The following is a 14,094-nucleotide window of genomic DNA, read 5'->3' as shown; positions in this document are numbered from 1 at the left end:
GGACAGAATGTTTTAAAGCTGAACAAGTACATTTTGTGTTCTAGATTTCAGCTCTCTGAGTCCAGTTGTACCAAACAACTTCAAACCCAGTCTTAATACACAGGTGGATCTGCTAGCCTTGGAAAATACAGAAACACCTCTGTAAGTATGTCAGTAATACTTCAGAATTAATTCAATCTCATTCCTCATATTTAAGAAAACATGACATAATAGAAAAGGTGGAGTACTTGGGAATCTGACATAACTGATACAGAATTTCAGTACTGCTCCTGGTTGCTCAGATGGTAAAGCATCCACCTGCGATGCAGGAGACCCAGGTTCAATCCCTGGGTGAGGAAGATCCCCTGGAGGAGGGCATGGTAACGCACTCCAGTATTCTTGCCTGGAGAATTCCATGGACAGAGAAGCCTGGCAGACTACAGTCCATGGGGTTAAAAAGAGTCAGACATGACTGAGCAACTAATGCATTCATTTTCGCTAAGGATCTGACATAACTGATTTAGACTTTCAGTACTATTTCTTAGTAGCTGTGTGACCTTGAATGAGAAACTTATCCAGCATGAGCCTTCATTTTTCTTCCAAGAATCCTCTGTAGGATTCTTAAAAAGATTCTGTGAAATGCTACATGTACCTCCTAGGATAGTACTCTCTACATAATAAGCATTCAATAAATCCTGTTTCTCTGTTTGTTTTTTTTTCGTGGTATCAGGAGGTAGGAAAACTGTATTGACAGTGAGGGGAACAGAAATGGCCACACAGATTGCAGAGCACTCGCTATGTGGGAGACACTTTGCTGAGCTGTTTTTATTTCATTTAATCCTTGCAGCAGTACTTGAATCAGTCCTGTTATCATTATTCCCATTTTATAGGAAAAAAGCCTGAGATTTAGGGAATAGAACTTACCCAAGTTCATATGCCAATTAACTAGCAGGTCTGGTGAACTGATAGTTTACCAAAAAAGAAATACAAATGGGCCTAAAAACATATTTTTGCTCAGTGATGCTCAGCCTTACTTACAGTTACAGAAGTATAAGTTAAAACGCAATAAGACTATTTTTTAACCTCACAGATTGGCATAAGTCTGCATGTTTGTTAACGTGCTTTGTTGACTGTGGAGAGACAAATACTATAACAAAATTGTGCGGTTCTTATTAGGGGGCACATGGCAATTTCTGTTAAAATTATAAATGTATTTAAAATTATAAATGTACCTTTGGACTTGCAGTCTCACTTCTAGGTATTTATGCTCACTTATGCAAAATAAAGTCAGTTGTTCTTGACAACATTTGTGCAATAGATAATTGGAAACAACTCAAATACCCTTCAGTTTGGAGAATAATTAAATAAACATCTACACACTGTATTATGCTGCTGGGGAAAAAAAGTAGGCCCTCTACACGAGGGACAATCACAAGTGTATTTCTTATTAAGTAAGAAAAGCTGCAAAGCACTGTGTATATACTCTTTTGCATTTGTGTAAGAAAGTGGGAAATAATATATGCTAATATTTGCCTCTCTTTGCATAAAGAAATATAAGAAAAATGCAGAAGAACCTAAACAAAGCATAGAAAAGTGACTGAGAAACCTTAACCTAAGGTTAAGAGGAGGCAGGATGGAGTAGATAAATAGCAAAGAAAATAAGCAGAAGTTAGATTTGTCTTCCGTCAAGGCCTATATTCTTTTTTTCCCTTTTAAATATATGTATTTCAGATAATAGGCAATACACCTCCATGTTTCAGATATCAAAGCAGTATAAAAAGATGTACAAGGACAATACTCGATCTTACCCCACTCCTATCCTGCCTGTTCCTTCCCTTGGGTCATACCTGCTTCCACCCAGGGAACCCCTCTGTTAGTTTCTTATTTATCCTTCCAAAGGGTCTTTATGTAAATAGGAATATGAGTTATTTTTCTCCTTTATTAAATGAAGGGCAGCAAACTGTATGTACTATTTCAAAACTTTCTTTTGTTTTTCATACAACAGCATATCTTGGCTGTATTTTTATGTCATTGGACTTAGGTATTTTTCACTCACTTTTCTGTGTTAAAAAGAGGCGCCAGAGGGAGGAGAAGAGAAAGGAGAATCAACCTAGGGAGAAAAAGAGGGGGAAAAGTGTGTAAGGGGAGAAGAGAGAAAGAAAAGATTCACGTGCTATCGTTTGAACTTCCAGGTTGGGTCAGTCCTTGAACTTGACGCCTTCTGGTATTGACTTCTGTGGTGCAAGTAATTGTTGAAATGTTGGAGGCAGAACTCAAGTGAAGTTGCTTAGTAAATCATGTGGTCTGAAGTAGCTGATTCTATTTTCCTTTATCCTGAAAATCTTGTTGGGAAAGATTGACCATATAAATGAAATCCCATTACAAAAAAAACATGTATAAAACCACACAAAGATCAAATCCTAGCTAATAGCTGCGTGGTTTCATGGATCTCATACTTCAAGGTGCATAAAAATCACTTGAGTGACTATTAAAAAGTAAAAGGGCTAGACCCCAGAAACTCTGATTCAATAGCAGGAATCTTTAGTTTTAAAAAGAGTCTCTGGGGAACCATAAAACAGTGATCAGGTGATCATTAGAAACTTTATTTTGATTGTCTACCCAAGATCCAGATATCAAAATAATTATAATAGTTCTTAGAATTCACTGGAATGAAAGATAATGGGTGACATCTGTTTTGTTTTCTAGACAATGTCTTTTGAACGTATTTTTTCTACTTTTTGAAAACATACCTGAGTGAAACTATCACTAGTCCGGTTTTTTATAGTGTTGGAAATTGAAGCACTAAAGTTACCTAAGGCATCAATCTGAGTTGAATCATGTGCAAAAGATTACTTGTAGAAAAAAGTGAAAGTTGCTCAGTCGTGACCAACTCTTTGCAACCCCATGGACTGTAGCCTGCCAGGCTCCCCTGTCCATTAAATTCTCCAGGCAAGAATACTGGAATGGGTTGCCATGCCCTTCTTCAGAGGGTCTTCCTGATCCAGGGATCGAACCTGGTTCTCCCACATTGCAGGCAGATTCTTTACCATCTGAGCCACTTGGGAAGCCCAAAGATTATAAGAGGTGCAATCAGCTGTCAAAATATCTGGCAGTCTTAAGGTTTTCCCACCCCTCTCTTGTTTGCAGTACAATTTATCACAGAACAAATGAGTGATGGAATTTCTCATAATGGACCGATTCCTGAAAAGCAGTGATGATGATAGGATAAAGTCATATTTATAGCCTACTTAGTATCGGGCAGCAGGCTAAGAATAAGAAATGCTCTCTGGTTCCTTACTCTAGTGCTCCTTGCAGTGCTCTGAGGTAGGTACCCCCAACACTCACTGTACTGGTGAGGAAACCAAGACTGAGAAATATCAGCTTGCCAAACAAAGGTTGTCCAACCAGTGCAGAAGGAGGATTCAAGTTCAAGTGAATCTGATTTCAATACCTGCTCTCTCTTTTTTTTCTTTTCACTCTAATTTTATTTTTACAATTTCCATATGGTAAAATTGACCCTTTTTTTGTTCGCTGCAGAGCTCTGTGTTTTTTCTAACATATATATAGATGCATGTAACCATCCCCACACTCTGAATATAGAATAGTTCATTATCCAAAAAAACTTCCTTATGCTAGTCCTTTATAGTCACCCCCCACCCCCAACCCTCAGCAGCCACCAGTCTGTTCTGTCATTACAGTTGGTCTTTTTGACAATAGGGTCTGAAGAGTCATATGGTATGTGATATTTCTGGAAAGGTTATGTAAAATTGTTTGTTTCATGTATTTTGAAGCTCTTTCAGTGCATTTGCATTCAGTATTGTTGTCTTCTTGGAGAATTGACTCTTTTTATCATTATGTAATGTCCCTCTTTATCCTTTGTAATTGTCTTTACCTTGATGTTTACTATGATTGTAATCAAAGCCACTCTAACTTTCTTTTGATTATATTTGTATGGTATATCTTTTTCTAACTTTTTACTTTTAACTATTTGAAGTGAGTGTCTTGCAGATAACTTATGGTTGGGTCATACGTTTTTATATACTCTCATAATATCTGTCTTTAATTGGTCTGCTTACATGGTTTATATTCAATATGTTTGGATTAGGACCACTATTGTGTGATTCACTTTTCTGTTTGTTTCCTTTGCTGTTTTTTTGGTTGTGTTTTGTTTTTTCTGTTTCCTCTTTCCTTCATACTTTGGGCTCTTTGGATGTTTTTGATATCCATTTTATTATGATACTATATTTTTGTACAGTTTATATATGGGGAGGGGAGGACTGGTTGCTCTAGGAACTGCAATTTTTTTCGTGTATTTAAAACCAGTATTTTCCCATTTGAAGTGAAATATAGAAATTTTATTATCATACAGCTCTCCCCTTTATATGATAGTTATGGTATATATTATGTATATATATGTTAAAAAACCACTACCAGACAATGAAAAATTATTTTACAATTTTTTCATAATACAGTTTTTACTTGCAGCCCTTAAATAAATTTTAAAGACTCAGGAAGAGTAGAATAGTCTGTCATGTTGCTGCTGCTAAGTCACTTCAGTCGTGTCCAACTCTGTGCGATCCCATAGACGGCAGCCCACCAGGCTCCCCCGTTCTTCCAGGCAAGAACACTGGAGTGGGTTGCCATTTCCTTCTCCAATGCAGGAAAGTGAAAAGTGAAAGTGAAGTCACTCAGTCGTGTCCGACTCTTAGCGACCCCATGAACTACAGCCTACCAGGCTCCTCTGTCCATGGGATTTTCCAGGCAAGAGTACTGGAGTGGGGTGTCATTGCCTTCTCCATAGTCTGTCATATTTACCAGAGGAAACTGAAAGGAAAGCAACAGGAATGGTAAATATTAGGTAAATAGGTAGTCTGTCATATTTACCTAATATTTACCATTCCTGTTGCTTTCCTTTCATTTTCCTCTGGTACAGTTTCTCTTGTCTCTGAAGAATTTCTTTTAGCATTATTTTAGAGAAGATCTGATGGCAGTAAAGGTTTCTTAGTATATTTTATGTGAGTATTTCATTTTCATTTTTGTTCCTGAAGGATACTCTTATTGGATATAAGATTCTGGGCTGACGGTTCTTTTCTTCTAGCAGTTTTTAAACACTGCTCCAGTGTCTTCTGGCCTAAATGGCTTCTAATGAGAAATCTAATATTCATTCAAATTCTTGTTCTGTGTTGACTCCGTGTTACTTCTTTCTATCTGTGCTTTCAAGAACTTTTATTTTTTTCTACTTTTAAACAGTTTGATTATGATATGTCTAAGTATGGCTGTCTTTGTTTCGCTGAGTGTATTTGTTTCCTGTGGCTATCACAAAAACATTACCAGAAACTGGGTAATGGAACTCAGCTTCTTAGAGTTTTGGAGACTAGAGGTCTGAAAGGAAGCAAGGCGTCTCCTCCCAGGACTCTGAGGGGAGAAGTCATTCTTCCCCTCCTCCACGTTCTGAGGAGCATAGGCACTCCTTTACTTCTGTGTCTTGTGGCCACACACTTCGCTTTCTTTCTCCATCTTCACATTGCCTTCTCCCCCGTGCTTCTCAAGTCCCTCCCCAGATCCCCATTTTTCTATTTTAGGGTCATATATCGTTGGATTTAGTGCCCACTCAAACATCATCTCAGTATCCTTAATTATATCTGCAAAGACTCTTTTTCCAAATAACGTGACAGTCATAGATTCCAGAAATTAGGACAAGGACATAACTCTCTGGGAACGTCCATTCAGCTTATTACACTGAACTTCTTGAATCTGTGGATTTTTCTGTCACCAAATTTGTGAAGTTTTCAGCCTTTATTTCTTCAAATATGCTTTTCAATACTACATACTTCGCTCCCCCTCTGGGACTTTGGACGACCCCGTTGGGTCTGTTGTCGTCTCATAGACCCATAGGGTTCTGTTCGTGGCTTTTCTCACTCGATTTCCTGTCATCTCCATTTTGCTATTTAGCTCATGCTTATTCTGTATTTTTTAAAATTTCAGTTAATTGTATTTTTTAATTCTAAAATTACCATTTGACTCTTATTTATTGTGTTTCTTTGCTGGGAACTTCTGTTGAATTTTTTTTTTTTCAAGTGTTCACAGTTTCTTGTTGAAGCATTTGTATAAAAGCTGCTTTAAAATTGTGAGATAATTTCATCATTTGTGTCCTCTATTCATAGGTATCAAGCACTGCTGTCTTTTCTCTTGCAAGTTTAAACTTTCTCAGTTCTTCATATGCATAGTGATTTGGGTTGTATCTTGAGCATTTTTAATGATATGAAGCACTTGGTCTTATCTAAGTCCTGTGTTGAATGTTGGTACTTTGCTTTTAGCAGGCAGACAACCCAGTGACGTTTATGCTGCAGTTTCAGCCTGCCTTCTGTGTGCTTTCGTTCTGATGTCAGTTACATGTTCAAAGCCATTGAGTGTTACTGAGATGCGTCCCACACGTTGCCACCCAGTTGTCACTGTAAGGTCTGGACAGCAGGCTGTGTGTTCATTTCTCAACATCTTTAACCTACTCCAGTATTCTTGCCTGGAAGATCCCATGGATGGAGGAGCCTGGTAGGCTACAGTCCATGGGGTCGCAGAGTCGGACATGACTGAGTGACTTCACTTTCACTTGGCATTGATTGGAATCAGCCATGGATGCATAGATCAGGGTGTAAGCCCAGGATTTCATAAACAACTTTGAAGTCATTGTCCTGAATTCCTCTGTCTTTGTGATTTCCCTGATTCTTTGCTTTCCTGGGATTCTCTTTTTGGTCTTTCCAGTCAAAAAGCTGCAGATTTACTGTGTCATGCATTTCCTTGACTATGCTTGTATTGGGGACCAAACGGCAGGACAGAAAGGGTAAAAGAAACAAGGTTTTGCCTCATCCTCTTGGGATGATCACAGTTCCCCTCTTAGAGTAGAAGTTGCCTCTCAGAGGTTTAAGCCCCTGTCGGTCCCCGTTGCCTCTGCTGTCACTGCGGCCGCCTTGGGATTGCCCGGGGAGTGGAGTGAGAGAAGGAAGAGGAAGAAAGGGACGAGGCTTGCCCTGCACACTCTGGGCACTGGGGTTTCCCTTCCTGCTCCTTGAGTGAGAATGAGCGTCTTCTCCTGGAGCTGTGTGTCCTCCCTGTCGGGGTGGGCTTTAGGCTGCACTGCATGCCAGTTCGGAAATACCCAGGGGGTCAGAACATGGTAAGTTCACCAACAAGTCATTGATACTCCAATTCTAGTCTTCTTTCCCAATTAGCCTGTAATTAGTATTTACCTTGCAGTTCTCAGATATTTGCCCCATGCCTTCTGTCCAGATTTTATAGTTGCATTTGGTGAAAGAGACAGGGCAAATGTGTTTACTCCAACTGCAAACTGTCCCTGCATCCTAACCTCTACTCTGCCTTGCCTTTCATCCTTTAGAAGTAGCTGCTGTCATGCGGAGACTGAAGGCTCTGCTGTGACCGATAGAGTGCGCTCCAGGGTCTCGGGCTGCCGCTGCTCAGCACCAGTGCTTTGTCCTCATTCTCTTTGGCGTTTGGGCATTATGACCTGGTGGGCACCAACACCACTGGCAGTTGTTCTATACAATTAATACTTCTGTGCAGTCTGAAGGTGCATTGTGGGTATTGCTTTTAGACCAGGAAGGTCATCTTTGTGCACTGTGTTCTCACTGTAGGGTAATCATGCTCTATTATCACACTATCCTAGGTTTGCCCAAAGGACCAGCCAAAACCTCGCCTCAAGTCATACATACGAGAGTGTAAGTAATGAAGGCCTTCTCGGGCAGTGCCCAGGGAGCAGATTATCATGCCAAAATGGAGCTCCCAGTCCTTAATTCTCACGTTCTGCTCAAAATTTCTTCATAAGGTGTTAATGAAGCCCTTGTTAGGGCTTTTCCTTGTTGCCTCTTTAATCATTTAAGATAAGTATAGTCTCACTTCCATTAGAAAGATAGTAAAGGAACAGAATTCCCTTGGAACGCTTTCTGTTTGCTATCTGCGCTCTCTTTCCTCCCATCATCTGATGGACTTCAGGCAAGTTCTCCTCTCAGCCGCCTCACGGGCTGAGCTCTTGTCAAGGTCACCAGAGACCTCCCGATGACTGACTAGTCCTGCAGTGCTCAGCGCTCATCCTGCCTGATCAGCAGCAGCTGAGACCTGGCACCTCCTCCCGTCTGCACACGCGCTTTCCGACACCGCGCCCTTCAGGCTCTCCCGCTGCTCTCTTCTGCATCCCTTTGCTGACCTCTTCTCCTCTACCAGCCTCTCAGTGTTGGAGACCCCGGGAGTCAGGCCTCAGATTTCTCTGCCCACATTCTTTCCTCTCTGGTCTTTTGGTCTCGTATCAAGAAATACCATTCAGACTCTGAGCACTTACAAGTTGTTTCCAGTCCATACCCCTTCCCCACGTGCAGAGCTCACATTTCCACCTTCCACTTCACATCTCCCCTTGCTTTCTTTCAGCCTCAGCTCCTGATTTGCTCCTTCGGCCATCTTCCCCATTCTGTAAATGACCACTGTTTCTGTTGTTCAGGTCAAAAACCTTGGGAAACTGTGCTTGACCTTTACCATTTTACCTTTGCTTTCAAAATATATCTGTTATCCAGCCACTTCTTCCCACCTCCCCTTTATGTCCCAGCGTAAGCTACATCAGATGGGTACCGCAGTGGCTTCCCACAGGGCTGCTGTTCCAGCCTCCATCTCCCTCTCCACCCCCACCCCATCGTACAATCTGTTCTCCAAACAGAAACCAGAACAAATCTTTTTTAAAAATAAAGTTTATGTTACTCATTTGCTGTAATGCCACCTGTGGTTTTCTGACTCCACTTTACTCGATAAAAGCCTGAGAAGCCGCTCTGACCTCTCCCATTGCCTCTCCAGCTGTACGTCCGGCCCCCTCCCTTGCCTTACTCTGCTTCAGCTGCACTGGCTCTGCCTGCTTCAGAGCATATGACCCGTGTCCCCTCAGATAATCACAGGGCCCACAGGGCTCTGCTCCGCGTCCCCAGTGGTGAGGCATTCTCTTGACCAGGTCTGACAGATACGCTTTTTTGTACTTAATGGTTTTGCCTCTTTGAGGCCAAGGTTTTATATTCAGTGTGGGACAGGAGACTCTGGACTGAGCCATACATTCCTGGTTTTGGGGGTTTTTTTAAGCAATATATTTTAGTTTACATTTTATATGGGAATTAAGGTGCAGGGGGCATGAAACCAGACAGAAAAGCAGTAGGTTTTATAAGGGGATATTACCTTAAAAACTAAAATAATAGTTAATCATTAGTAATTCTTATCTGATTAAGAATATATAGTTCTTGGGATAGTGCCACTTGGAAGGCTAGGAATCAAAATCGTAAAAGCTTAGAATGTTTATTTGAACGTGTGCTTTGCTCTCTTCAGTTTCTGGAACATTCAAATTCAGTATTACTGCAGCCAGTTAGCCTACAGACCGTTCCAGCAACACCATCAAACCAGAGACTGCCACCTCTGCCCAGCAATCATCCAGGTACTTAAGACCTTATTATCTGCACCAAATAAGGAAACTTATGAGAATAGATGGGTCTGCTAGAGATTTATTGGTGACTAAAGACAGATATGCAGAGAGAAGAAATTATAGAGTGCATTTGTATTTTTAAGCTACATGAGGTAAATTTAAGGCAGATTTCATTATGACTGTTGTTGTCATTTATCACTAAGTCACATCTGACTCTGCAACTCCATGGACTGTTGGGTTCCTCTCTCCAGGGGATTTCCCAGGCAAGAATATTGACATGGGTTGCCATGCCTTTCTCCGGGGATCTTTCTGATCCAGGCACATCTCCTGCATTGGCAAGTGGATTCTTGACCACTGAGCCACAAGGGAAGCCCCGTGACTGACATGAGGAGACTGTGGAAATGCTTGTGTTGCACTGAATACTGTATTCTGAGTGCTGAGGTGCATGAACCTTTAGTCCGAGTCTGGGTGTCTGTAGACTTCTACTGGGCAGTAGCACTGGGACACCAGTGTGCTTGTTTCTGGTTGTCAGGTGTTCCTTAGGATCTTATGTGTGAGGTCAAAGTCAGAGAGCACAATGTGTGTTTCTTTTTGTTGCCTACAGGGATGACAAAGAACGATCTCCAGCCACCCAATTACTGTGAAGTAATGGAGTTTGATCCCTTAGCTCCTGCTGTCACCACAGAGTAAGTCATTTACAAAATGATTATATTTTTTGTCTTGGTTCCCTTTGGTAGCAGAGCTCACAGGGTTTGGTTATACATTTAACTTTGTTTACGCCTTAGCAGAAATCAATGACCTTACATAAAAGTGATTTATGAGATTTTGTGGTGGTTGTTGCTCTTAATGTTGGTCTTGTCATTCTTGACCTTGTGACTTGAAAATAAAAACACTGGGGTTGCAGAAATAAGCAGAACCATTATGTGCATTAGTGTCTTCCTTATAGATGCCTTGGAAGAAAGTCAGATTCTCTCCAGCTCGCGAAGGGCACTATTCACTGATTGATGACTCTTAAGTACCACGTTGATGGATATTTTAGTTGTTGACTAATGCCAGAAAAAAACTTACATAAGAACTTGTTTTTAATCTTCACTACCTGTGACAATAGTATGCTTATTAATTTAAAAGTTACTTTTTAACTTGGAATCCTTAAAGCAGTATTATTTTGTGATTTCATATTGGTCAAGTGTATATAAATATTTATGGGATGGTAGCCTCATCAGTGGAGTAGGAAATGGCAACCCACTCCAGTATTATGGACAGAGGTGCCTGGCAAGCTACAGTCCATGGGGTCACAAAGTCAGACACAACTGAGCATGCACACAGGCTCATTAGTTTTAATATATTTTGACTAACTGAAAGTTACTGCCAAAATTGTTTAAAATGATTAAAGCATTTTTACAGAAATGATTGTTTAGAAACTAGCAGCCTACAGGCTGTATCTTGCCTGCAACTGTGTTTTGTTTGACCTATGTGAATTTTAAATATGCACATAAAAATTAATTGCCAAGTTAAAAGATGGGATATTTCACTAACTGTCTGAACCTCTGGATGGTTGTTGATACAACAGTGCCAGGCCTGCATTTGTACATGCTAGCAATAGTGTGGGGCTGCACTGTCTCAGTTCACAGGCCCCTGCATGCCTCCATCTGATCTGCTTGACATGTGCAGGCATTTGAGTTTTTGACCCTGACCCCCTGGTTCACACCCTCAGTGTAGTGATGTTTTGTAATGATTTGTAAGTGAATGAAGCAGGCCTGCAGAACCTGTCTCATCTTAAACAGGCAGCCACTATGCAGTCCCAGGCTTATTACAATAAGCTTAGGAGTTCATTAAATATTTTTTCCTAACAGGATTGTGAGACTTTCATTCTGCTTGATAAAGTATCACTGAATATGGTAGTGGTTTAAGGAATTAGAAACTGGTTAAACTAGGTATGGTGTCTAAGAACGCATGTTTTTTTAATCAGTTTTCTCCAAGCAAACAGGAAGCAGATTATTATAATCTAGTTAATTATGAGATAGTTGTAAGTAGTTGTGGTGGTGTAGGAGATGTTCAAGGTAAGACATAGCAAGAAGCTGGAGAGGTGAAGTTTTGGGACTCCCTACCACTTTGAAAGCTCGTGACGCTTTCAGATTGTGGTGCTGGAGAAGACTTTTGAGAGTCCTTTGGACTGCAAGGAGATCAAACCAGTCAATTCTAAAGGAAATCAACCCTGAATATTCATCGGAAGGACTGATGCTGAAGCTGAAGCTCCAAAACTTTAGCCACCTGATGCAAAGAGCCAACTCACTGGAAAAGACCCTGATGCTGGGAAAGATTGAGGACAGGAGAAGAAGGCAGGAGAGGATGAAATGGTTACATAGCATCACCAACTCAATGGATATGAACTTGAGCAAACTGTGGAAGATACTGGAGGACAGGGAAGCCTGGCATGCTGCAGTCCATGGTGTGACAAAGGGTCGGACATGACTTAAGGGCTGAAGAACCACCACCACCACTAGAGTTCTTCCTTTCTGGGTGGTAGGGTGTCTCAGTCTCTTTAAACGCTACATGAGATCCAGGGAACTTCTCCCTAAGGAAAGCATAAAATCTTACATGAAAAGTCCTGGGATTATCACATCACTGGTTTTCCATGAACCCCAGGTTAAGAATTTCTACTCCAGCAGAACATAGAGTATAGTACTTACGAATATACATACATATACATACACAATTCACTCATTTGACATATGACTGAAAATTGACTATGTACAAGGGAAAATGATTGGTGCCTAATTTATAACGTTGAGCCTAATGGAGGGCAAATCTAACAAGGAGGCAGAAATTAAATCAGCAGGCAAACATGTATTTGCAGTTTGTGTTAATAGTATGAAAGGTATTGACTTGACAATATATAACAGAAAGAACTAATTGGGGGTTAGAGAAAGCCTGAGAAGTGACATGCAAATTAAGACCTGCAGTTTTTAGTGTAGTGACAAGTTTGGGAATCTGTTGCAGGCACTGGGGAGAGAAATGGAAAAGTCAGGAACAAAGAGAACAACACGGAACCTATCACCAGATGTGGAAATCACAGTTTGGAAACAAAAAGAAGGGAGTGCACAAATGTGATGAACGTCGCTGAAGACAGACAAGGACTCAACACTAGATAATGGACTAAGTAACAGATCATCATGAGTGATTCAGTAGAAGTTGACAGGGACAGAGGCAAATCTCAGTGCATTAAAAAGGGATGAAGTAGATGGTGCACAGGCAGCTTACAAAGAAACTTAAAACACGAAGGACTTGGGGAAAGTGGTCTGGCAGCTAGAGTATTACTGACGCAATTAAGTAGACATGGGATAAAGGACTGTATTATTTTATAAAATGGGAAATGCTGGAACATCTGTGAATCCTGAGGGGTAAGATTTAGTAGAGAATGAGAGGTTGAAGATTCAGGGAGGGAGACTGAGTGAAGTGTTTAAGAAGCCAGGGGTTAATAGATAGGATCATAAAAGTAGATGATGGTGCAGATGAAAACAGATTTGAAGATTTGGTGATGGGAACATCAGGTTTCCACGTAAAGACATTTAATTTGTTAAGATATGAGGTTTTTCCAACCAAGAGGAGGGGCGTCAGAGATTTGAGGAGCGTGAAGGAGGTTAAAATACTTCTGTGGAAAATGAAAGACAAAACAGAGAAACATTAAAATTTCTGGACCATGCTGGCACTTCTTGAAGTTAGCGATTATGTCTTCAAAGTGCTTTGATTTTTATGCGATTTTTTTTCTTAGTCATGTGTTGCTGTACTGTGTATATTAATGCCATATTTGTAGGTATAGATATTTTCTATCTATAGACATATGTTAAGACAAATGAAGACTATCACAGAAAAATGACTATATACAAAGTACAAAGAAGACAGTGGTTAAATAAGCTCGAATATTAATTTTTAATGTTTAAGCCAGGGAAAGCGGAACAATTTTTGCTTTTTTTTTTTTTTTAAAGCAGAAAGCCAGCTGTCTGAATTTGAGCCATATTTCTCACTAAATTATATGATGGTTATATAAGATACATATTTGTAAGATGCACGGGAACAGCAGCATTGGGATCTAAAGTAGTTTTTATAATGTAAGCTTCAGGGCAGAGACCTTTGTTTTTATTTACTGATACAGCCTCAACACCTAAAATGGCACCAGATTTTTGCTTTAAGATGATGGCAGTTAAAAGCCAAAATAGTACATTGAAATTGATCTATAACCATGATATTTATCAATTTACCATGATGACTTATTTGTTTCAGAGCTATTTATGAAGACATTGATGTTCATCCCCACAAAGGAGCTCAAAGTCACAGTAATTGTTGAGGTAAAGACTTCAACTCACACACCTTACATCCCACGTGATGTTAGTGTAACTGGCATTTTCTACATTTATTATTTATGTTTTGTAAGGGCCATCTCAGTCTGACACTTTGATGAGTGAAGTATTACACAGGTTCCTATGTCACTCAAATTGTAATGATCAACAAGACAGATTCTTTGTGACCATGTTAGCTAAAAATTATAAATCTTGGGAATGCAGAAATCGGTTTATGGTATAAAAATATTAATGCTAACAAAAACAGCTGATCAATAAAAGATTCTTAGCTATAGAATCAGATTTGTCTTCTATGTA

At 40.2% G+C, this 14,094-nt stretch overlaps 1 protein-coding gene across 6 annotated transcripts in view; it reads left to right on the top strand.

Moving 5' to 3' along the window:
• TOM1L1 (target of myb1 like 1 membrane trafficking protein) overlaps positions 1-14,094 on the top strand; it is a 62,362-nt gene that overhangs the window by 47,377 nt on the left and 891 nt on the right. For 4 of the 6 annotated variants that reach the window (XM_055577595.1, XM_055577594.1, XM_055577597.1 and 1 more), the window contains 5 exons: positions 45-141; positions 7,658-7,709; positions 9,346-9,451; positions 10,044-10,125; positions 13,721-13,785. In XM_055577595.1, coding sequence (XP_055433570.1) covers positions 45-141; positions 7,658-7,709; positions 9,346-9,451; positions 10,044-10,125; positions 13,721-13,784 — 401 coding nt within the window. In that variant the 3' untranslated portion in view covers position 13,785. Of the gene's footprint in view, positions 1-44; positions 142-7,657; positions 7,710-9,345; positions 9,452-10,043; positions 10,126-13,720; positions 13,786-14,094 lie in introns of those variants that run through there. The other 2 variants (XR_008713249.1, XR_008713248.1) reach the window with 2 other exon arrangements.

Source organism: Bubalus kerabau, chromosome 4 (genome assembly GCF_029407905.1).
Source record: "Bubalus kerabau isolate K-KA32 ecotype Philippines breed swamp buffalo chromosome 4, PCC_UOA_SB_1v2, whole genome shotgun sequence".
NCBI lineage: Eukaryota > Metazoa > Chordata > Mammalia > Artiodactyla > Bovidae > Bubalus > Bubalus kerabau.
The sequence above is the reverse complement of the archived record's forward strand: the minus strand, read 5'-3'. Positions and strand labels throughout refer to the sequence as shown.